The following is a 25,970-nucleotide window of genomic DNA, read 5'->3' as shown; positions in this document are numbered from 1 at the left end:
GTACTTCTCAGCCAAGAACAAATGGAGTAGTTGTGGAGTTGTGGAGTTGTGGACTTCTAGTCATGCCAATGTTTGGCCTACCACAAGTCCACATGGTCATTGCCGTTCAACTTCAAAATGATGGGTAAATTGTACTCTTTAGATTGTACTCTTTAAATTAGTGAACGAGTAGTGTACTCTTTAGATTTAGTATAAATGTAGATAGGTAGACATTTCTTCAGCTAAATCTTGCCTAACCTACATCCCTAAGATTGCTTTCCATGCATATACTAATACAGTAATGTAGGCACTCTATCAGTTCAAGGGAATAATGATTATATCTGATCTTGTTATGAGCTTGTCCAGTATTGTAACTTTACCAAGTTTCAAATAAGTTCACTTATGGGTACCACATAAGTCACTGTAAATAGGATTATGTTTCAAATAAAGGGTTTTGCCCTGCATACTTGTCTTTGCCATTGAAAAATAAAAACAAGTGACCTTACTTTCTGAAACAAAAATTTTAATAATAAACTCAAAAACCTAAAATTTTGAAGATTATTTTAGAAGATAGGGATCATGTTCCATAGAATTAGGCACAGCTTAGCATTCAAGTAGTGTAGTGCCATATATAAGGCAAATAGGAGAAAGTGAAAATGAATTACTGTTTCATCTTTGTGTAGAAGAAAATATACAAATTTGAAGATGTGTAATGTTAGATGGGTCAAACAAGTAGGACTAAGGAATGAAACAAAACCGGAAGTCAATAAACAATATTAGTGTAAAAAAGGGTGGTTAATGACAATTTGGTTATAAGAAATATTCATGCAACAATGTGACTATTTAAAATGGATTCAACAACAATTAGGCAGCAGTTTTATGTATTTTCTACCTTCCTCTACAAGTTTGATGCAATTGAGTACGTTGATCACGGGTTATGGCTTAAAAAAACATAAAATCAAATCATAATTCACTTTTATGCAAACCTTGGATTTGATAGATAGCTTGTTCTAACTATCATCTCATCAATAACTAGCAACTGGTAAAATGAAGGAGCTTTGCAAGGAAGCTTAAAGATATTTGTAAGCTCAGATGAAATTTCTAACCAATTAACATCTGAAGTTGATAGAACATCGATGTGTGAAGGAAACCAATATATAGATAATTTTATACTACTATGAAATAGACTATATGACATGAAAGAACCTTTCTTATTAACTAAATCAATCAACAAATATAGTAAGAATAAAACAAAAATGAAACAAGAAATTACAACAAAAAGAGATTGTAACAAATACTATACACTTTTGATTTGATATATATCCAAAGACTTTAAAACTTTCAGAACAAATCAAGGTGAAGTGACAATTTTGGAGTTCTCCTCATTATGATCAGACAAGGGTTCACCAGGGATGATCATTGGAGGAGACCATTGATCAGGCACCATAAGGAAGTAAGTCGTCATAGCTTTCCTGAACCGCTTTTTATACTGATCAGGAGAAATGACTGTTGGAGATGCATTCTTTGGCCCGCCGAGAATCCCAGACGCCTTAACCCAAGTCTCAAGGTGCTTATCCCATGTATATTGTCTCATGAAATCTATAATACCAACCACCAGCTCACGCTTTTCTTCGTCAATACCAACCAATAAAGAATAGTCCATCACATCAATTGACTGCAAAACGAGTTGTGAACTCACTCAGAAGACATCAACAACAATGAAAAATCTTCAGAAAATAGATCAAAAACAAGCAAAGAATGACAGTTCCATGTCTAGTAACATGGCTTGAGAATCTCATTGGTGCCTTAAATAAATAGCAAATCTGCAATGGACTGACAAGCTTATCTGAACAGTCTTAGTTGCACTCTAAATTTCAACTTCAATTAACTCTTCATTCCACCTTGATGTCATGTTAGATCCTCAACAATCAAACAAAAGGGTGCATGCTTCACACTTCATTTTGGGCCAACAAATGGAAAATTTTCAAATATAAGTGTGTCTAGTCTGACATTTGGACACTCACCTATGTCTGACATGAATAACCGAAGTCTTAAAAAACATAGTCTTAATTAATCCAACCAATTGTATTCACTAACCAACTGTCAATAAGCAGAATGAAAAACCTGCATCTACTACAAAGCAACAGTACCAGAATGCGTGCAAGCATATAGTATCTGGCCTCACCAGCATTGATCAAATTCTAAGAAAATACAATCAAGAGATTGGTTATTCATTAAAATAAATAGCAGAAGGCATCTCCCTGTAACATCCTGCATTATATTTTATCAAGAAGGGAGAGGGACAGGGGGGTGCTGCAGAGAGCAGACTAGTCTGTTAAAGAAGATAAGAAGACAATCTCAGAAGAGTACTAAATAAAGCATGAATTGCGCTTTCAAACAATAGATGTATGGATTGCTTGAGATTCTTAAAACATGTCTTCATGGTCCTAAGCAAGAATTATGGCTAATTGAGATTTTAAAAAAAAGTTGATTGTACTTATCAAACATCTCAGTGCACATAAAATCATAGTCTGCAAACTTACAGCAAGAAATGATGTGTCGTTCCAAACAGCTCGTTCGAGCAGTCGTTTTGCCTTGTTCCCTACAAAAATCGGAGAAGTAGGCATTGTCTCGATCAGGTTCTGGTCAAGCAAAACTTTGTTTCCACCACTGGAATCTGCATTGTACCGTGATCTACAAGAGCCTTTCAGATCATAAAGCCGTACTACATTACGTCGGAACAAGAGATTCTCCATCACCAAAACATCCATCTTGATCTCCCTCCCTCCTTTAATATGCTTGGATGTAACCTTTTAAGATAAGCACCAAAGAATCGGTCAAAGATGAATTCACCACTTCGCAATTGAAAAGTTCTACAATATAAGCATTAAAAACTGCCATTGTCATCTAGTCTTAGGGGTTCTAAAGGCAGTGGATATAAAGAAGAAGAAGAAAGAAACACCTGGACCAGAAAGAAGATGAGGTAACCATACTCCCTAAATCTCATCGACACTAAATATTGGCATAATCTCAAAGACTTTGTCCTTTTTTTTTTTGGTTTCTTTGGTGGTGGGGGGGAGGGGGGGTATACAGTTGAGACAGATGATTGATGAATGGGACATAGAGCTTGGCGAATGTAGCAGAGATTACCCAAACTTCGAATCACATGAGAAGTCAAAAGTACTCTTCACCTATATGACAATCAGAGTTTAAAAAATATGGACTCTACATTTTACCTGATAAATGCCCAGGATCTTAGCCAGACATGTAGGGCTGGAACTTCTAATAGATTCAGACAGATATTTGAAATAAGCTGGTGCAAACTTGATAAATGACTCGAGCTCGGTCTTTGTAACTTGTTTAATTATAAATCTATCATCCAGAGTCTTGGCAAAAAAGACATTGCTCTTTCCACCCTGTGCACCCCATTTCTTACAACGACTGAGCGACCTAACGAAATCCATCTCAGAAGGACAAGAAATCATTCTCAGTGCCTCAAATCTTTTCGCGTAATAACAAGTGACAGTATATTTAACTTTTCCAAGAGGCCCATTATCTGAAAATGATACTCTAGCATGCAAAGCCTTGGTGTAGAACAGTGGATCCAAGATGAAGGAGTTCCTGGACCCAGACATTGACAAAAGGGTTTCTTCGGAAGACCCAAAACTTCTCATTGATCCAGAAGCTGCTTCACCCGGGGAAGGAAGCGAGAGGGAACTTGCTGAATGACTGAGGGGCAGAGAAACTGCGTACTCACTCCCATCCTTCTTCATATCAGGATCATCAGACATTTGAGTTTGATAATCTGCTGATACAAGTGCATATGCTATGATACTAGTCGGTTCATCATCATAAACTGGTATAACAGTATCATTAACACCCACAGGAAGCAGCAGTCTGGCACCGCCCTGGCGTTCCAATTCACGAAATGAACTAACAAAAACTGGGTTATAATCGCCTACGGCATCAAGCTTTTGAGTATTCCATGAGGAACTTTTTCCAAGTGATTGATAAATGCTCATAAAGGGCACCTTTAACCAATATGTGGAGTTGTCTAGAAAATCAGAGCTCTTGGTTGGCAAAGCAAGGCTAGAGACACGATGAAACTCTGTCTCATCCCAGGCATCAGAGTGCTTCTCTGAGCTGGGACTTGCTGCAACTGACTGAACAAAGCTTGACGAATCTATTACATCATTCTCCTTAGGTTTGACACTTCCTGAGTGACTTTCACCAATCCATGCTGCATCAAGAGTATCGGACAAACTCACCGTAACTGGGAATTGTCCAGCTGAAATAACTCGTCGAACTGTATTTACAGGAGGAACTGGACCTGCTTCACCCATATTGATCCCATCGGGTAAAACCTCACCTACTTCCTTGCAAATTGGTACCTGATCTAAAATCTTTTCTCCTGAGTATGAATTGTGCTCATTAAATTGTTTGACATTGAGGCCTTGGCTAACATCTGTTCCAGTCTTGACATCTGAAATTACAGAACCACAACCCCCCAGCTCTTTCACTATTTCACTGCCAGTAGATATGTTAGTCTTTCCCACCTCATTGGGAGTTTCCTCCAGAGATTTCAAAATAAGACTGTCAGACCCATACTGGGCTATCTTTGCATCTAAATTAGATGTATGAATCAAACGTTGGTCCCAGACATAAGATTGGATGAGTAAACGCCGTCTCAATCTATTGATTTCTAGAATATCAATCCCAACTTGTCTTTCTGTTTGCAATGCTGTTTGCAGGGACTCCTGTGAATCAACATTTGGCAATCAATGACTGTACATTCCCAGTTCCACATCACATATATCCACAAACAAGCTAATCACAATTTCATAATTCAGATGAACAGATGCAGAAAGAACAGTTATAGATAGATACATACATATAATAGATGCAACAGCAGGTAGAAAATCTAGATCATAATACACCACTCATTATTTTATACTGAACAGTTGAGTTGTCCTATATGAGGGCAGATGCGTTTAAACATAACACCCATCCACATCTCATATTCAAATTTGCAAAGATTTCCACCACCTTATTTCCCTGTTACCTATCAGTTATTCTCTTGTTCTACTGTTAAAATAAACATTCAATTAATTTAAAGAAATAATCAACTTGTGCATAAGAAGAACCTCAAATTCTTCTTTCTCCTTCTTCAGTATCCATTCTAGTTCCATGACGTGTTTCCTCAGTCCAAAAGCTTTTGTGTTACTTTCCAGTGTTCCAGACCTCGACAATTTCTCCGAAATCTCATTAATTGCATTGCAGACTTCAGTATATAGAAGTTCTGCCCGATCCCTTACCTGCAAAACAGCTCAAAACAGTTACACAACTGTAGGACATATTACTAGAAATAGACCGTAAAAACGAAGAAAAGGTCTTCCACCTCATCTGCTTCTTTACGGATCCACTCCAGATTATCACAAGTAAATTCGATATTTGATGGTGGAAGATAGACAGAATGAACAACAATTGGTGCATAGCGAAAGCAAGCAACCATCCGTCCACAACTGCATCAGAGAACGCAACATTAGAAACGTTAAGTATGAATGATGCACAATCTGCTAACAAACAACAAACCCCTTCCCTAAATTGGTCGTCACCCTAGAAATTCTACATGAACTCAAAAATGTACCTCATTTCACCCACTGACTACCAAAAATGCAATAATAACACTTACTAGTTACTCCAGATGGCAAAGAGATATCGAGAACAAGAAAAGAGTTGGGAAATTATAGCGATGACTTTGTTTAAACATATCTAAATAATTGAAGTCTTCATAAACTACAAACCCCAATAGACATCCGCACAGAAAACAGCTATTAATATAAACATGTAAATATCAGGCTTCGAAATCAAGTTCCACACAAAGAAATGAGGATAAGAAAATGCATTTGAACTTTTCTAACAAAAAGCAGAGAAAAACAATCTCTTCGATAATAGTATAAGGTATTACTAACCAAAGACATTGATGTCAAAAGTATCTGCGAATCAGGTAACTTGCTACAGATGAGACAGTAGGATGCTAACTAGTTAGCACATACAGATTATCGGTATCCTACTCACTACTCACAGCTGCTTCTTACACTGTTACACATTCCCTAGTTTGCTTTCATGGATAGCTACTAAAGAATTTTATTGAAAAGGGGAACCAAAAGGGTCGTCAACCCCAGAAAAAAGGAGGGCTAGAAACAAAGATATCATGCCCTTAAGACACTAACAACTTTTCCGTTCCAAAAAAATCTATAGACAAATATACACAAGTCCCCCTTTTATTAAATAACTAGACTTATATGCAGGGGATGTGTGCAAAAGCATATATAAAGTTATATAGTGTTGCATCTAGTAACCTCAAATAACATGTAAGAAAATTTGTTCAAAAAGTTTCTCTAAACACAAAATTTGACATAATCTATATTTAGCCAACATCTGAATAGTGCAACAATGTAATTTCAGAATAACTAAATTAAGACTGTTGTTTTTTTTGTCCGGAAAAAAGTTGAGAAAGTTTAGTTTGTATAATAGTTCATGATGATAAACGGGGAAGGGAGTGAGAGATAGTTTGCTGTGAAATTAAGCAGCTGAAATTTTTTTAAAAAAAAAGTGGATAAAATTGAGCTTGTTTTTATTAGGGTATTTTTGTAACTTTACGTGGATAACAGGTCCTCAAGAATCAAGAGTTCCTTTATACTTCCTCAATTTCAAAATACTTGCTACATTTTCCTAAAATAAATCACCGTGTGATTTTTCCCCTACTACAGATCCCATACTACCTCCCATAAACTCATTTCTTTCATTTAATGCCTATTGGTGTCCCAAAAGTTCCCTTTTGAAGTCCTGGAGAGGAAGATGCATCTTAGGTTGACGAATAGTGCAACTTGTCACACATTACTTGCTACATACCATAGATGTTAATGTACCCATACTTTTTCCTCAACAAATGTGTTTTTATTCAAACAATGGTCCCCCCCCCCCCTCTCTCTTTGTACCTATCTTAAAACTCCCCACTTTTCTCTACGTCGCAAGTATTTTGAAACGTAAGAAGTATAATAGAGATGCATGATCTTATCTACAAGATCAATGAAGGGGAAATAATTGCCAAAGCTCTCGACTCCAAGTTTACATGATCCTTAGAATATAATTCAAATGCTTAAAGTGGCAGGGGTTTCCCCCTAATATCCTGCAAATTTCTCTCATCCAAGTACATCACCAGATAGTCAATGGAACTAGCTAACACTTTCCCTAATTAAGGATACTTTCTTCAGTTGCAGTCCCATTTCCATTTAAATTAGTTCATCATCTACTGTCTTACTCCAGACTCAAGAAGATTTATACAATTTTTTTGTGTGTATTTTACTTTTGGTTGTTAATTTTGCGTTTATTTACTTGTATGTTTTGTTGTTAATTTCAAGAGCAAAATATACAGGTTAGTTATTACTACCTCTTCATACTTTTTATTTCAATAGAACTCTTCTTGAACCAAAACTCCATGGGTTTCTTGGAAACAGCTTCTGCACATGTTTATTCTAGAAAGGGTAAAGGCTGCATAGATTGGGGACCTCCACAGTCCACAAAGATCTCGTAGCAGGATCCACATTGGTGGGTGGTTCTAGCTGTTATTGTTGAGCTTGTTGGAGCTTCCGCTCAGCTGCTTCTTATAAATTAGGCATGCTCCTCACAAATTTAATAGCCAACCAAATTCACACCTCAAAAGGAAGCAAGAGTCCTTTAGATACCACACTACAGAACACGGTCACTGTTGCTGTAAAAGTTCTCAGTTTGTTTAACTTATTTACAAACATACAAACAAAAGAAGAGAAAAATGCAGTATGATCTAACCAGGTAAGCATAGGCAATTAAAATCTCTAAACCTCAATGACCACAGACGCCCTTATACAGCATAATCACATGTAAGAGAGTTTGAGAGAATCTTATCTAGGATCAGTGTTAGAATACATACCCGTAGAATCTAAGACAATCTTTATGAAGAGAATGGCCACAACTAGCAACTCTGCTAGCAGCTGCATGGTTTGAAAAGCTGAGTTCCAAGAATTTTCCAAATGACAACCCCCAGGCTGCATCAGACATAGCAACTCTTCTAGTAGCAGGAGGAAATCCATTGACCCGAGGACATCGGAGGCACCTATGCCACATCCAGATTTTGCAATCCCTTTCCCCAGGTAATGGATACTCAGTAAGCTTCCTCACAGAAATAGTAAGGCTCCCTTGCTGGTGGGTGTAACAATGAATATGTGCTTCTGATGGCATCTCACAGACACGGCAACGATAACTCTTCAAGTATACAAACACAAAAGAGCACCTTTAGTGAAAGAACAAAATCGAGGTTTGCATTATTCAAAAAAGGAAAGCAAATATCGAAAAAAGAACAACTCAGTTATACATGATCAAATAAATCGTCGTGTAAAAATCGTCCCAAAGGCTTGTCGAAGCTCCGATAGTACTTGATACGGAAAAGATGTGCCCTCTCACACACAACTCCCTTCCAGACACAGCGTGTTGCTAAAGACACCAATATGCTCTGACCATCAGAAGGTGAGAGTGGAAATTCTTCTTTCAAAGGCTGCACTTTTTCCTTTTGTTCCTTGTAATTTGAATCTGACAAATGCCCTGAGTTGTTAGGATCATGTTCAAACAATGTACTAGCATCATTATTACTCTTGCAAACACTGTCTTCTAACTGAACTGACGTGCTGGGAGAACTAGCAACTGCATGATCACCATGAAGACATTCATCTGGTCTTATGGTAATGGAATGGTCTTCTGGAAATTGATTTACACCAATTCTGCAGATATGCTCTGAGATACCATCTTGAGATACATAATTATATATAGAATTAGGGACATCATATGATGATGAAAGTAAAGAGTCATCAACAGCTGATTGCACAGAATTTGAGGCAGATTCCATATAATTAGTCATCGAGCTTGATACACTCCTTTCTGATGTAGGAACAGTATTTGTAGTGATAGGCACCTGTGAAACCAGGTGACTGTTTTCACTCTGGGGCCTTTCAGCTGTTGGGGTAACTAGATCAGGTACAGTGGAGATGGATCTATTGATGTTTAATGGTTTGTCAGGTAGTGCAACAGTTATTGGAGACTTCAAAGGAAGTTCCGGCAAAGAAGCACCTTCATCCGCAAGATAAGATGTTTCTAGAGCCAGATGATATGCAGCAAAAATCCCATACTGGACAACATGTTTCACTTTCTTTAATTCATCTCCAGGGGCTCCTTTGAGCAAGATCTGAAACAAGTAACCATCATTGGTTAGATAAAAACTGCACATGTTACAGCAATAGTGCAAAAATCTATTATCCTCTTCTGGATTAGACAGGCAGCAAAGCAGAACATTTGAATGGCAGAACAAGTAATACAATAGCAAGCATCATAAAACCTGAGCAAAAGCTTTCAGATTTACATATTGTATATACAAAAGCATATATTGGTCCAGATTTAGATCAAATTCGACGTAGATGACTAATTATCAGGCTCAGAGTAATGACACCAGAGACTTGCCTCCAAATGATGCATCAAAACAACAAATGAATATATAAAGCAAGTAAATCTGAAGCAAAATAGACGAATGACATCTAATTACACAGTACAAATTGAATGCAGAACTTACAGTACATCCCAAGGGTTTTGGGCACTCCTCAATAAACATCAAGGTCTTTGTCAGTTTCTTCCCACCTTGGTCAGCACTTCCATGTTCCTCAAAGTATTTCTCCACATGGAAGGATTCACAGTTCCCCAAAATTGGTGACTTGAGATGGTCAACAGAGGGAACAATTTGTGCACCAGTGCAGCGAGCAATACGCTCCAAGAGAGGCCTTTTGATATTCAAAACAAGAGATATGTTTTTCGCAAGAAGGTATTCTTGGGCAAATCGAGAAACAGACTTCTCCACCAATAAGATATTGGGATTTTGAGCACTGATTTTTGCAACAGCCATCTTCAGATGATCCATTTCCTAAAAAGCAACAGTACATTAGTCAATAAATCAAAGAACTGTCGAATATAGTTCATCATTAAAAAATTGAAGATTTGAGAAAAGAACAGTCCCTTAAAAACTCATGATAATGATCTAGAAGAAAATGAATGAAACACATTTACAACCTGCTGCAATAATGTGTCAAAACTTGATAAATGATTGGTAACCCGCTGATACTCCAAAGCCCCTCCAAGGATCAAAAGGCGTGGTTTATCAAACTTTGCAGTCATTCGTCGATGAGCAACATTCTTCTTACAGACAACTCCTTTTACCACCACACTAGATGAAAAAAGCCACAAAAAAAATATGAGTGGATATAGAGATGATATAAACCTACATGGAAAAAAAATTAACTTTACAGTCTAACCTTCTCTGACAATTTTATGTGGTAAAAAGAACTAATAATACACGGTCTAATTACGCATAAAGACAGCCCAGACTTTAAGCAAGCATGATAAAAAAAACTACACCAAAAAAAACATTATTACATACAAGTAAATCTCCTAAGTGAATAAGGCTTCTGCCACAGAGAGGTTCAGAAGGCGAGTAGTTTAACCTTGAAAGTTGTATACAGTCAATACAAAATTAGACAAAGAAGGTTTAATAAAAAGAACAAGATAGGCGAACTTAACAGCTGGACGTCGCAAACTTATATACAAACTAACCTGTCACTTCGCTTCCCACATGCCAAGCATTTCACTTTTACATAACCACCAGGATCCATCCCACTACCTTTGCTCATGTCTGGCTTAAGGAGTGAAGCAGCCTCCCATGACAGAGACGTGATTATTTCCAGCCAACAGTCTTTGTCATAATCATCCCGAACTGGAAGGTTTTCAACTTGCAAAAGCTGTGTTATTAGTGCTCTGAAATGTCCACCAACTACGTTCCTCATAGCTTTCCGATGTTCTTCATTTGCTTTTTCCCTCTGCTGAAGTTCTCCGCCAGCCAAGTTGCTCGAAGAGCTCTGATATCCCCATTCTCCAGCAGCATCTCCGTCATCCTCATCATCTAAAAAATCAACTTCTCTGTCATCATCTTCATCTTCAGGCTCTGGAGGAATCCAAAGTACCCCGTTGTTCTCAAAATCCAAATTTTCCACATCTGCACTCTCTATCTCATAAAGAGAAGCTTCAGATTCATCGTTATTGATGTGAGTGTCTGCTTCATTCACAGAAGCCTTAATTCCTTCCAGGAACTCCGAACCAAAATCCACGGAAGACAAAGGACTAACTGCTTTTCTATCATCTTCTTCTACATCCAAGACCCTTTTACAAGATGGGTACATATCGTCAATCTCATCAAAATTAACAGCACCATAGTATCCCCCATTTGCATTTTCCTCATCATCACTCCTAAGAAAAATAGAGGGCCAAAAGACTCATTATCAGATGACATGCAATGTTGACAAGTGCAATCTGATCCAGAACTATATCAAAGGACATGACAACATCAGATAAGTCAAAACCCTAATGAAGATTACACCAAGCACGTGTGAATACACAGAAAGCATGACAGTTTTAGCCAACATATGATATCCATGTCCCACCAAACTCAAAACGACACTTACTTAAGTTGACCAGGTAGCTAAAAAATAAAAAGTACACGTCAAAGATCAGACAGCACCAATACAGAATCTTGTAATTCAGATTTTGTATCATTTATCTAAAAAGAAGATCAATGTTGATAATAGAAACTAGCCTGGCTAGCTATTAACTTGTCACAACTAGCACTAGCACCAGCTTCATTTTCAAATATAACACACCCCCCCCCCCTCTTCCTATTACCTCCTCTGTCTCCGATGTATAATTTTTCAGACTGAGGAGCTCATTGATTTGAGGTTTATATTTTAAAGCAACTACTAGGTTATGAAAACATATCAAAGGTACTAAGTTTCAATACCAATGCCAAGCATTTACCTTGCCTGCATTAAGATTCAATAACTTCTCGTGAAAAAAAAATTAATCTGAATCAAGAAAAAAAAAAAGAGTACAATAAAGAGAGACATGATCCTTCCAGCTAAAAGAGTACACCACAAGTCAAATTCTCAAGAGCACAAGAATTGTTGTAAAAAAACTGATAATAGGTAACTTATTCTCAATTTCACAAGGGGCTACTCTGAGTTGACTTATATTACCAATATCATCTTCCATATCAAATCTCAAGCATACTACAATAGTACAAAGGGTTGGAAATGCACAAAAAATTATGGTAAATTACTATAGAGGAGCAATGTACCTATTTACACAAAAACCATACTGATTAGCATTTGAAGATAAATCTCCAATGTCTACATACGTATTTATGCTGCTTGGATCAGATTCTCCATTGCCTTGATTATGTTGTCCTATTTGGAGAGATTGCTCAAGACTCACAGAAGAACTATATGTGACATGCTCATATGGTCCAGTTGAATAGGCCATTGAACCTACTGTACTCGCGCTGCTATCACCAGTAAAGCTGGTGTTAATACTCCCCAAGCTAGCTGCTGATGCAGATGGACTAATTCCTGGACTAGAAGCACCACCAGTTTCATGGTTAGCTGTCACCACTCCTTGCTCCCATTGCCTGAAGCAATAGTTACAAACCCTAATCTTATCAGATTCCTCCCCATCATTCTTGGACTCGTCAGGATGGATAGGAATTGAGTGAGCCGTACACTTAGCACAGAAAATTCGACCACAGTGCCGGCAATGATGCTTTCTCTTAACCACTGTGAACGGGGTATCACACTCATAACACACCCTGCAACTATGATCGGGCATCCAAAAATCCCTCGAAACATTGGCTGAATCGCATTTTCGAGGACTCAAAAATTTTACAATGCCCAATAATTTTTTGTCAGGGGATCCCATCGACGGCGTCGAAAATGTCCCCTGACCAGTCTCATAATCATATTATCATGCCACCCAGTAGTAGCAACGACGAAACTGAAACGTAATCCAGAAAGCTAGAATACACTTTCTGCCTATTTCCACTTTCAGCCTAACCAAATATATTATGCTCAGCAACTTTATATTCAACAATAACAACCAACTGTACTTACAACCAAAAACCTGCATATTTCAATATTAGAGTAATAAGTTAATTCAACATGCAATAAGAGCAACCAAGTAATTAGCAACTTAACTAGCAAGTAAATTTAACAAGAAACCTGAATAATCCAACAACAACAACAACCCAAAAAAAGACAGAATTACAAAATTGACAATAATCAATCAATAACCCACTATCATATAAATTGGGATATACTGGAATCATCAAGAAAACTTAAACATAAACCCTAACCCACAAAAAAAAAACAAAGATTCCCAAAATTGTCACTCCATAAAACAAAATATCAAAAAATCAAGAGTACCCTTTTCCTTAAATCGCCACAAAAAGGTCGAAATCGAATCTCCATAGTATCAAACTAACTTACGTAACATGAATTCAAATTTCATAATCAAATGAAAAGAAAAGTAATATGATAAGTTAAGTTACCTAATCAAATAACAAAATTTTCACGAAATTCTCAGACTCTTTTCTCCTTTGTAAGTAATCATGAATTGCAAAGATTGTAAAAAGTTTTGGAAGTGACTTTTGAGACCACCGCAATTTAAATATTTAATATTTAATAATTAATAATTATGGTTGTATTAAATTTGTAGTGGGAAATATAAAATGAAATACATGAATAAATAAAATACACGCGTACTAGGAAACAAATGGTGGCCAGAAAATGTTTTGTTGTTTTGTGGTATTATATAAAATATATAAAGTTGATAGAAAAAAGTTAAAATATTAACTGGATTCACAAGAATCATTAGAGGCATTGGAAAAGGAAGTGTTGAGTCATCAATGGCGTTGTGTACTTGTTGTGTGCTCACCAACCATCATTTTCTAAACCTCATTTTGGTCCAATTTACTTTTTCACACTTAAAATTAACGGATACTCCCTCCTGACTCTTGTCTTTATTAGGCTATGTTCAGTTCACCTTATTTTTGCTTATTTCAGATCTAATCAGATCAGATCGGAAAAAATAAGTTCAGATCAGATCAGACCAGATCAGATCAGTTCAGATGAGATCATGCTTAAATTTAAAAACTCATTATTACTATTAAATATCTTTCATTACATATTAGTAAAAATTATACTAATTGAATATTAATAAAATACTCATTGAGACGAATCAAACAAGACCCCACATGACTATATTTTTTCTTATATATTGAGAAAAATCTAAAAGATTCTCTCTAATTGTGAATAGTGTCAAGATTCTAAGTGAGAAAGATAAAAAAATACAAAGGGAGTATTATTATTTACTAGTACATTTGTTCAAAAAGATTATTATTCTTGTTGGTGTACTTATTGATTATTAATATTGGTAATTATTATTAATCTTGTTGTTACCATTATAAATGTCATTGTTATCATTATACGGAGTATTAAGTTATTTTGTTGTTATTAAATAATAGAAAATTAAAAGTCACGTGTTAAGAACATAAGATTGATGCAAAAATAAGAAATATATATAATATGATAGCTCAAATCCATGACAACGAAACTACTAAGTTCGGATTACATTTCAAAATAAGCTAAGTGTGAGATACAAATTATAAATTGAAATTTGGTACACCTCTTCCTACCGAATTCCAAATCTCTCTAGCTATTTGAAGTTGCACGCTATTTATTTCTTTTATGCGCAAGTCATAGTTGTTTGTATATCTTATTTTATTTTATAGGATAATGTTATAGCCGGCAAAATTGACCCGTACCCGTTGACCCGACCCGAAATACCCGACCTGCAAGGCTGCAACCCGTTTCACCCGAAACTAACGACCCGAAACCCGAAATAACCCGACCCGAATTAAAATAGACCCGAATATGACCCGATCCCGAATCTACCCAAACCCGAATCTACCCGACCCGAAAATGACCTGATAATGATGACCACAACCCGAAGTCCTGAACCCGTCCCGAAAAGTTGTCATATTAGTTACTTTTTAAACAAATTTAAGGAAAATATTGTATTGAAATATTATATATAATTTAGCCACTGTCCATAAATTATTTAATCTACTCTCATTAGTTTTATATGTGTTTTATTTATTTGGAAGAGTGAAAACCCGATCTAACCCGACCCGTTTTAACACGACCCGTTCTAATTCGACCCAATATGACCCGAAATCTCATGGACCTGATATTAACCCGTACCCGACCCGACCCGAACAAAAAGTTGACCCGATTATGAACTGACACGTTTTAACCAGACCCGTACCCGACCCGTTTGCCACCTCTAGGTAATGTTACATGTAGCCCTAAGGGCTACATATAAGCATTAAATACATGTCTTAAAATGGAAACAGTTTATGAATTCATAACAAAAATTTCACATCATTTGAGATAATAAATGCTTGATTCAAATTTTTATTTCTATTTTAAGCATCTTATACATAGCCTTAAGGGCAATGTATATCATTTTCATATTTTATATGAAAAAAAAGAGTTGAGTGTGGCGACTTCTCAAGTGTAAAACATTTTTTTTAAGTGAAAGTGTGAAATATTGTATAAGTGCTCTTATAAATTAATGACTTGAGTTATATAATTATTTTTAGTAATAATAATTATTATTATGATTATAATTATTATTGTTGTCTTTATAATATATAAATAATAATTATTATTATTAATAAAAGTTGTGTAACAGTTGTAATAGAAATAAAATGATAATACTAGTAATACTATAAAGAAGATCTTATAATGTATTGCATAATAATGAATTACAAAATAATAACATAATAGTAATAATATATTTTATAAAAGATAAGATCTTGTAAATCAGATCAGTTCAGATCAGTTCAGATCAGATAAGATCAGTTCAGATCAGAAAAAATAAGTTCAGATCAGATCAGAAAAATTTCAGGTGAACTAAACATAGCCTTAGTTTACCCGTGTTTCTTTTTGAATGTCGCTTAATAGTTTACCTATTTTTTTACTTCTATTTTCAAAATGGGACCACTAACTTTCCATCACACACATTCAACTTTAATTTTTTCTGTTTCTTTTATAACCACAACATTATTTCTCCTAAAACTCTGTGTAAAAGAAACGGATAAATTAATAAAGACCGGAGAAAGTAGTTGATAGTAATTTATTAATTAGTTATATTGATTGATATTGGTTAAATAATTGCATTAGTTAAGAGCTTATAGCTTATTATATTAGCTATTTTGTACTTCCTCCGTTTCATAATAAGTGAACATTTTCTATTTTAGAATGTTTCAAAATAAGGGTGCGTTCTGTTCAACTTAAAAAATTAAGTTTCAGGTCCAATAAGTTCAGATAAGTTCAGATAAGTTGCAACAAGGTCTAATAAGTGCAATAAGTTCCAATAAGGTCTAATAAGGTCCAATAAGTTCCAATCAGGTACAATAAGTTCCAATCAGGTGCAATAAGTTCCAATCAGGTCTAATAAGGTCCAATAAGTTCCAATCAGGTCTAATAAGGTCCAATAAGGTCCAAATAGTCAATGTTTAATAAACATTTGTATTATTGTCCACTATTTGTTATTCATAATTTCATATCACTATAGCGGATTATGTTATTATTAGAATTTCAATTAAAGTACCACAAATGATCATATAGTATTATACTTGTATTAGTGTCTATTATTTTATTATTTATTTGTATTATGTCTATTATTTTATTATTTATTTGATTATGTCTATTATTTTATTATTTATTTGTATTATGTCTATTATTTTATTATTCATATTACTATTAGCTGATTATGTTATTATTAAAATTTTTATTAAAGTACCACAATGTATAGTATTATATTGTATTATTGTCTATTATTTGATTATTCATATTGCTATTGAATAATATTATAATCATGGTCAAATATATAAGGTTAACAATAATAATAATAATAATAATAATAATAATAATAATAATAATAATTACAATATTTTGCAATTCGTCTTTAAATAACTAGAGATAACAAGTTTTCGTTACTAATAACTAATAATCACTGGAGTATCTTTCTTTATCGGAGTATCTTTCTTCATCTTCTACATCATCCTCTTCAATTAATACGTTTTCTTCATCAACAGCCAACCATATTTCATCTGCAATTTCCGCCCGAGTTGAAGCTACTGTGACTTTGAACATTTTTTTCTTTCTTCTAGTAACATTCAAATAAATGAAAGGTGAACAAAGCTGAAGAAATGAATGAAGGAGTTGTTGTTAGCAATAAATGTTCAGCTTATTTTCATTGATTAGGATAAGGAGAATCAGGCCCATAATCAAGCCCTTTACAATGAAAGTTCACTGCCTTTTGCTCAGCTTAAATTAGTAACTACTAGTATTTTATAAAATTAATTTTTTGATTTTCTACTAGTGTTTTATAAAATTAAAACAACACTATTAGATATATTAGTGATGAAAGTTATGTATAGGCAAATATATAAATAGTATTTTTTTTGTTAAATTAATTATCATAAGAGATAATTAATAATCATTATTTTTTAAAGGACGAATTATAATAATAATTATTCCATAAAATATTTTGAGGGTTGAATTTACATTAGTGGTAATATTTATGTTATTCATGGTCAATGTTTTTGTCTAATAAGGTCAAATAAATTTCAATCAGGTCCAATAAGGTCTAATAAGTTTCAATCAGGTCCAATAAGGTATAATAAGTTTCAATCAGGGTCAATAAGTTCCATTAAGGTCTAATAAGGTCAATCAGGTTCAATCAGGTCTAATAAGTTCCAATCAGGTTCAATCAGGTCCAATAAGTTGAATCAGGTCCAATCAGGTTTAATAAGTTCCAATAAGTTCAGTTCAGGTTTAATAAGTTCAGTTCAGATAAGTTCCAATAAGTTCAGGTCCAATAAGTTGAATAGAACACACCCTAAGTGAAACATACCTTAAAAGGATAAAAGAAAGTGACAAAATGACAAGAGTACCCATCACAAACTTGTGTGGTTTGCTTTTCTCTCTCATACTTTTGATGATAAAAAGGGTATTTTATGACTTTTTAGCTTTTAAAAGTGATGTTTATTAAATCTTGTGTCCAATCCCTATGTTTCACTTATTATGAAACTAAGGAAGTATATAACTGATTGATATTTATTTGTGCAAAAACAACAACAATGGTTGCGGCCATATTTGGCAATTAATTAACGAATATTCCTTACGTTTTTTATTAGTGTACCTCTTTACGTTTTCAAAAACAAATTTTGCTACTCTTGATTGGAATTTAACGCTAATATATATTACACTAGACATTATTATATGTTTTTTTTTTTTGATAAAGGGAAGAAAACTTAGGGTAGGCCTCTAGTCCGGAGGCCAGCCTAAAACATCCTTACGGATGAGGAGAGAAAAATCTAAATCATAAGGGGGAAAACAAAAACACAAGGAGGAAACAGAATGACCCCGATGAGCCATGAAATCCGCCGCACGGTTTGCCTCCCGAAAGCAATGCTTCACAGACACCGAGCTGAACTTCCGAAGCTCCTGACCTACATCACAAATAATATTGTCAATCCCATGGAATGTGCCAAACCTTATTAACCGAGTTGATAACTGCAAGGTTATCTCCCTCAATCACAACATTCGAAATATTCAAGGAGAGAGCTTCAATCACAAAATTCCTTATTAACCGAGTCCGGAGACATTATTATATGTTAACGTGTTAGATTCATTTTATTATGTACATCTGAGTTATCGAATTTGTATAATTTTTATTAATATACAATTAAATATATAGACTATCAAAGGGACGTTATGGAGACTGTGAAAAAGCAAAGAGTAAACTAATAAAAAAAATAGTGAAAATGGTTAATAAACCTATTGTTAGTTGAATTAATTGATAGCGTACCGGATTAGATGATTTATACTCCCTCCGTCCCATAATATAGTGTTCACATTTCTTTTAGGGTGTCCTAAAATGTTGTGCCTATTTTCTTTTTTATCAATTATTTAGACTAAATTATCCTTCATTTCTACATGAACTTTCGAAAATACCCCAACATTTCTTTAAAATATTTGTCTTATTTATTGTTTTACACCATTTCAATGAATATTTTTTTGCTTTTTTATTTTCATTTAAAGGAAAAAGAAAGTAAAGAGTTACTTCAAAGACAAAAGTACCAAGAAAGCACTTACTCTTTTCACTTTCCCTAATTCTCATAAAAAATGAGAAGTAAACACTATATTATGGGACACAGGAAGTACTAGCTTATTGTATTAATTGCTTGCATAAAATTATTTAGTAAATAGCTAGGGTTATATTTTAGCATATTCGTTATTACACATCAGCAATAATTTGGTTCGAAATTGTTTTCTCATTGTAAAAAAAAGAAAAAAAAAATATTTACGAAATTGAATAACCATTTAGTCTATTTTTGTAATGAATCCTTAATTTTTTTCCTTAATGAAAGGCTTGTAGATCAATACTTCCAGAGTTCCAATTGTACGATATCTTGAACCAAAATTACATTAATTGAGTTATAATACAAAAAATATTAGATATATTATTTTAAGGGAAAAGCTATATGCAACCCTAAGGGTTGTATATAAGAAGCCAAAAATGGAAATAAGTTGCATAAATTGTTTATTACATCGGTTAATGCAAAAAAAATCATAAATTTACAACTTATTTCCATTTTAAGTAGTGTATTTATGTCTTATATGCAACCCTAAGGACTGCATATAGCATAATCCTTATTTTAAACATCATAAAGATAAATATTTAGATCAATTATGAGTGGGAAAAAGGATAAGAGAACCCTTTTTTTCAAAATATCTTTAGTAGTGATTAGTGATGAAATTCCGTATTTAAAGTTGAAAGGTTATCTCCTTTCCATTAAGTCAAGATTAGGTTGTATATACCGCAATAATACAAGACTACTATTCAAAGTAACAAGATCTATACGTATATTATAATATATATGATTTTGGTAAAATATGGTTACAAGTTTACAACTCAAATTTGATCTTTGCCCGATAACGAGTTAACATAATTAGGAGACAAAAATGATGGGGAAAAGTTCACTTTTCAGCTTGTGCATATCTTGAATCCAATATAAGATGAGAATAGGAGTTTCATTTGAGTACGTACTAGTGCAAATATGCAATCAACGACACCACTAGTAGACATATTAAGCCAAATACAAATTCTTATAGTATTAGAATCTTAACGAATTCAATCTCATTCATTCATATGTTGAAGTTAGAAGTACATCAACAATTGCAATACCATAGAACGCTTGGAAGTTGGAAAAGCCACAATGTAACGTAATAATCTGTATACTAATGTTCATTTGAAAACGAAATGGGAGAAGTATAATCTTCGCTATACTAATGTTCTAATTACTACATGTCAAATCATTATGGATATATATTGTTATCCTATTTTTTAATTTTAAAATTCTATCCTTTTCAAAACCTTTTTCACATTAAAAGATTTAGATATATATAATCTGTATACTATGTCAACTATTGCAAAAAATGCTAGTACTTCTATATCAAAAGGCGTGTCTAACAACGTATATATGATACGTAGCACCTCTCTTACTCCACTAGAATTGTTCAGTGTGTACATATGTCATGTCAACAAACAAAAGTAACCAAGCTTGCTTCGTGGAGGTGATGTGGAATTCACTATGTGATTGACTTGCAACAAGATTTGAACCTATGACATCTTGCTAATATACATAGCATAATTACCATCTCAACCAACTTTTAATCATGTTTTAAATGTCTGGTTATTATAATTGTACTTTATAAATGTTGAGTTTTATTTATTATATATTTCAATGCGAATGGAAAAAAATGCATATCAAGTTCGAAAAAATACCACCCGTGACAAGGCTTGGGACCAAATACTAGTGTTATTTGTATTGAGTACATACATGGTACAATTGGGGTAATTCAATAATAAATTCTCCAAATGAGCAAAATTTTACTCATCTCTTATCACTTATTTCTTTCCCTTCTTCTCCATTGTTTCTCTCATCAATGGTTGAACCTAGGGTGCGTTCTGTTCAACTTAAAAAATTAAGTTTCAGGTCCAATAAGTTCAGATAAGTTCAGATAAGTTCAGATAAGTTCAGATAAGTTGCAATAAGGTCTACTAAGGGCAATAAGTTCCAATAAGGTCTAATAAGGTCCAATAAGTTCCAATCAGGTGCAATAAGTTCCAATCAGGCAGGTACAATAAGTTCCAATCAGGTGCAATAAGGTCTAATAAGTTTCAATCAGGTCTAATAAGGTCCAATAAGGTCCAAATAGTCAATGTTTAATAAACATTTGTATTATTATTCATTATTTTGTTATTCATAATTTCATATCACTATTAGCTGATTATGTTATTATTAGAATTTTAATTAAAGTACCACAATGATTATATAGTATTATACTTGTATTAGTGTCTATTATTTTATTATTTATTTGTATTATGTCTATTATTTTATTATTTATTTGTATTATGTCTATTATTTTATTATTCATATTACTATTAGCTGATTATGTTATTATTAAATTTTTTATTAAAGTACCACAATGTATAGTATTATACTTGTATTATTGTCTATTATTTGATTATTCATATTGCTATTAAATAATATTATAATCATGGTCAAATAATTAAGGTTAACAATAAAATAATAATTATATAATTATAATATTTTGCAATTCGTCTTTAAATAACTAGAGATAACATGTTTTCGTTACTAATAACAATGAAAGATATAAATGTTATCAATTGATTGCTTCATTATCATCACTGGAGTATCTTTCTTCATCTTCTACATCATCCTCTTCAATCAATACGTTTTCTTCACCAACATCCAACCATATTTCATCTGCAATTTTCTCCCGAGTTATCTCCATATTCTTTGTTCTCGTCTTGTTAGTCAAATTTAAATCAGCAAAATTGATGGGTGATTATGATTGGTGACTTCGTGTTTGTGTCTCTAATGGAGTATTGGAGAAAAGCAAAAAAAAAGAAAAAACAGAAGGAAGAAAGGAGAAGAAATGAATGAAGCAATGTCATGCAAAGCTACGGTGATTTTGACCATTTTTTTCTCTTTCTGTTTGTTTTCTTTTTATTTTCTAGTGCATTCACATAAATGAAAGGAGAATAAAGGAGAAGAAATGAAGGAAGGTTATGCTATCTACTTACCTCACATTAATGAAAGTGAAGTGAGAATTTTTTATATGTGCCAATTTTAACTTGTTAGCAATAAATATTAATTAATTTTTGATTTTCTACTAGTGTTTTATAAAATCAAAACAAGACTATTAGATATATTAATGGTGAAAGTTATGTATAGGCAAATATATAAATAGTAAATTTTTTTGTTAAATTAATTATCATAAGAGATAATTAATAATCATTATTTTTTAAAGGACGAATTATAATAATTATTACTCCATAAAAAATTTTGAGGGGTAGTATTTACGTTAGTGGTAATATTTATGTTATTCATGGTCAATGTTTTTGTCTAATAAGGTCAAATAAGTTTCAATCAGGTCCAATAAGGTCTAATAAGTTTCAATCAGGTCCAATAAGGTCTAATAAGTTTCAATCAGAGTCAATAAGGTCTAATAAGTTTCAATAAGGTCAATAAGTTCCAATAAGTTCCAATAAGGTTCAATAAGTTCCAATCAGGTTCAATCAGGTCCAATAAGTTGAATCAGGTCTAATCAGGTTTAATAAGTTCCAATAAGTTCAGTTCAGGTTCAATAAGTTCAGTTCAGATAAGGTCCAATAAGTTCAGGGCCAATAAGTTGAATAGAACGCACCCCTAAAGGTTTATTAGGAGAGACAGTCTAAAAATAATTAAAAAAAAAAAAGAAAGAGAAAAAAAAAGGAGGGGAGAGATTGTTAAACGGTTCACATGTATGAACCGTCTATCAAAAGCCTAATTTGCAACAAAAAAAACTGACAAAGAGAAAAGGGGATGGACAAGTGGCACGAGGAGAGTGGGTAATTTCTTATATGCGTTAGTCATCCAAATGCCATGATTCATTGATCTCAACTACCATAATTCTTCAGCATATTTTGAAGGTCGTTTCTAAATAATACTCATGTTAATTAAAATTGTTTATTTTTAATAACAAAATTACCAACTACTCTACTTTTCCTTCCTCCATAGTAGAATCCAATATTAGCCTCATAATAATTAGTTGATATGAATTACAAAAGTAATTAAATTACAACTATTGATCATTGGTGTGTGTGTGTGTATATGTATATATATATATATATATATATATTATATATATATATATATATATATATATATATATATATATATATATATATAATTAACCGGAAATGACAACTATGGTGAGTATTGGGATGGAATAAAAGAAGAGAGAAAATATGGTGGGGTATGGTAAATAGTAGGAAAGAGAATATGATCCCAAAAATTGGTCTAAGTATGCTCGTTGTTTCCCTTTGTTGTGGGCATAAGGAGAGAGAATATAAAAATAATGTAATTTATTAAGAGAGAAAAGACAAACAAAAATCCTTATGCCCAGTTCGTTGTGAAGAACCAAATAGAAAGGAGGGCAAAACACTAGCTGTGGACATGTGGCAAGCAAATAAAAATGGTAGGGTATGAGAAATAGTAATAGTAAGGATGTGATTATCACAAATTGATGGGAAACCATTGGTAGTAAGAAAATATTGGTTCTTCAATGAGTAGAGCATAAGTAAGATGCTAGAGAACAAAATAATAAAAAAAATTGATGATCTTAAGTAAAAGGGAAACCATTGGGATTTGGGTATGCTCAAAGTCTAACCATTTGAAGTAAGAAAATGGAGATTCTTAAGTAAGTTAAGCACAAGTGATGTGTATGAGAGAGAAAAATAATAAAATACTTGATGCACTCCTAAAAGAGTTCGACTATTAGTTATGCTCTTACCTCCAAATTTCTTTCTCCTCCATTGTTCCCCACCTTCATATTTCTCAGCTCCAAAATTTTCTCCTACATTATTATTTCTCTCTCTCCTCCAAATTTTAAAATTCCGGAATGATAAGATAAAACATTAGAGCTCTAAATTCATAAATGGTAGAATTAATTTCATATTTGCGAGTCAACATTAAAGTTTCAAAAGAATTTCAAGAGTGGAATTAGCGATCTATAATGCAAAAGATGATTTCAGAATTAACACTATTATTAAATTTCTCTTCGCTCCATTATTTCTTTTTCCTCAAAATTTATCTCCCTTCTATTGTTTCTAACTTTCAAATTTCGTTCTCCATCATGGATCCAATTGGTGAACTATAAAATATGATTTGAAAAAGTGGTGCTTCATCATGGCAGAAACAAATATTGAAGTTTCAGAGTTCCTCCACTATGGACATAGTTTCACACTTGAAATCAATATTGGAGTTTCGAAATAAGTAAACACTTGAAATCAATATTGGAGTTTCGAAATAAGTAAACACTTATGCTCATTTCTTTGCTCATGTGGGCAAAAATGTTTCCTCAATTAACTCATAATGTTTGCCCATTTGAAAAAGTTTGCTCATTTGGCAAAGGAGCATAAATGACCAATGAGCAAAAAATAGATTTGGGTGTACCTTGAGTATGTTACCCTCACATTTACTAAAAATTTTTTTTCATTTGCGTTTATCAAGAACAATTTCGACTACTTTCACTTATAATGTCAAAAATCGTGTATTGCAAGATTGAAAACTAGCTATAAGTGAATACAATCACTTGCTATTTCTTGCTCTTATAATACAACCTCGCCTTGAACTAAGATCCCTTAAAAACTAACAAAATCACGAGAACTCATAAATGCACAACATACGATGATTTGGATAAATAGTAAAAGCAGGGCTAACAGAGTCAATGGTTACCCCCTGCGTTTGCTAATTTTTGGTAGACAAGTGTCGTGATTCGTGAATTCACGAATTTCCTTCTTAAATCAGTAAATTGCTCACATTAATAAATGAGTCAAATGCTTAGACTCAAAATATGGTTAAATTATTTCACAAGTTTGTCTCAATCTGTTTGCTTAATATATACCCCTTTGCTCACAGATTGCAAATGTATTGATTTGTTCAGGCCTTATCTTTTCGATTGTCATCAATACACATGCAAATATACAATTCATTCTTCACTTGCATGAATTTTATCATCATTGCAGTTCTTACCTTCTATCTTACTACACCCCTGTTGAATAACACATATCATACCGAAAATTAAAAATAAAAATAAAAAAGTTATCATAATTACCCAACTCTATAACACAGTATTAGAATATTCTTCAATTCTTTTTATCCATTTCCTATTCTAAAATCATGTTAATATGCAAGCTATGTAGAAAATTTAATTCCCAAACTCCCTCTTTTTTTTTTTTTTTTTTTTTTAAAAAATAACATTAATTCATTGATTCAAAGTCATACGACATCTACAATAGAAGTAAAAACTAAACAAATACATATCAAAATGATATATATTCAATTCTAATATGATAAAACCACGATCGTTGAGTAGATCTAACACTTCTGAACACCCTCTTTTTTTCTATTAGAAAGATAATTGGTCTGAAGACCAATCCTTGCTAAACTGCTAGTCTGTAGAACACACCAACTCAAAAGCTAGATACAAATCTAAACAACCCATAAGTAAATACCCCAACATATTATTAGAATGAGGATTTGAACCCTAGATAATACCTTGAAATTCGATGTGGTAATCCACTGAGCTACCACATCTCACTCTTCCAAAACTCCCTCTATTTTCCCTCTTTTCTCCTTCAGTCACTTCCAATCATTGATCTAAGACCATCCATTTTTTTTTTTTTTTGAAATAATCTAGGACCATCGATTTCCTTTAAGAAATGGGAAATATAGAAAGGATGTCAACTCTATTATGTGTCAAACATCAAGGTTACCGTTTTAGAAGTCATAAGATAACCAACTAGCTGCCGAAGAAAAAAAAAAG

General features: G+C 33.4%; 1 protein-coding gene across 2 annotated transcripts; it reads right to left on the bottom strand.

Annotated features, from left to right (window-relative positions):
- Window positions 1-1,171: 1,171 nt before the first annotated feature.
- LOC104901693 (1-phosphatidylinositol-3-phosphate 5-kinase FAB1B) lies at window positions 1,172-13,626 on the bottom strand. 2 transcript variants are annotated; one of them, XM_010689290.4, is made up of 12 exons: window positions 13,487-13,626; window positions 12,242-13,059; window positions 10,669-11,358; window positions 10,129-10,282; window positions 9,638-9,982; window positions 8,393-9,256; window positions 7,952-8,283; window positions 5,378-5,501; window positions 5,124-5,294; window positions 3,216-4,736; window positions 2,523-2,789; window positions 1,172-1,654 (listed from the first exon to the last, which is right to left on the bottom strand). In XM_010689290.4, exons 2-12 carry the CDS (start codon window positions 12,856-12,858, stop codon window positions 1,331-1,333), a joined length of 5,409 nt encoding a protein of 1,802 aa, XP_010687592.2. In that variant the 5' UTR covers window positions 12,859-13,059; window positions 13,487-13,626; the 3' UTR covers window positions 1,172-1,330. The 2 variants fall into 2 exon arrangements, with proteins under 2 accessions (XP_010687592.2, XP_010687594.2); XM_010689292.4 differs by having other exon boundaries at window positions 12,302-13,059.
- Between the last annotated feature and the right edge of the window lie 12,344 nt (window positions 13,627-25,970).

This window comes from Beta vulgaris, chromosome 8, assembly GCF_026745355.1.
Source record: "Beta vulgaris subsp. vulgaris cultivar EL10 chromosome 8, EL10.2, whole genome shotgun sequence".
Taxonomy (NCBI): Eukaryota; Viridiplantae; Streptophyta; class Magnoliopsida; order Caryophyllales; family Amaranthaceae; genus Beta; species Beta vulgaris.
This window is presented reverse-complemented; position numbering and strand designations above follow the sequence as displayed.

Bases quoted from the DNA above. Each gene is read 5' to 3' on its own strand.
- LOC104901693 (XM_010689290.4), bottom strand. From the start codon at position 12,858: ATGGGATCCCCTGACAAAAAATTATTGGGCATTGTAAAATTTTTGAGT. The intron at 10,283-10,668 runs GTTAGTTTGTAT...TTTTTCATCTAG, and splicing joins TGTGGGAAGCGAAGTGACAG to TGTGGTGGTAAAAGGAGTTG. The intron at 2,790-3,215 runs GTAAAATGTAGA...TTATCTTAAAAG, and splicing joins AGATCCTGGGCATTTATCAG to GTTACATCCAAGCATATTAA.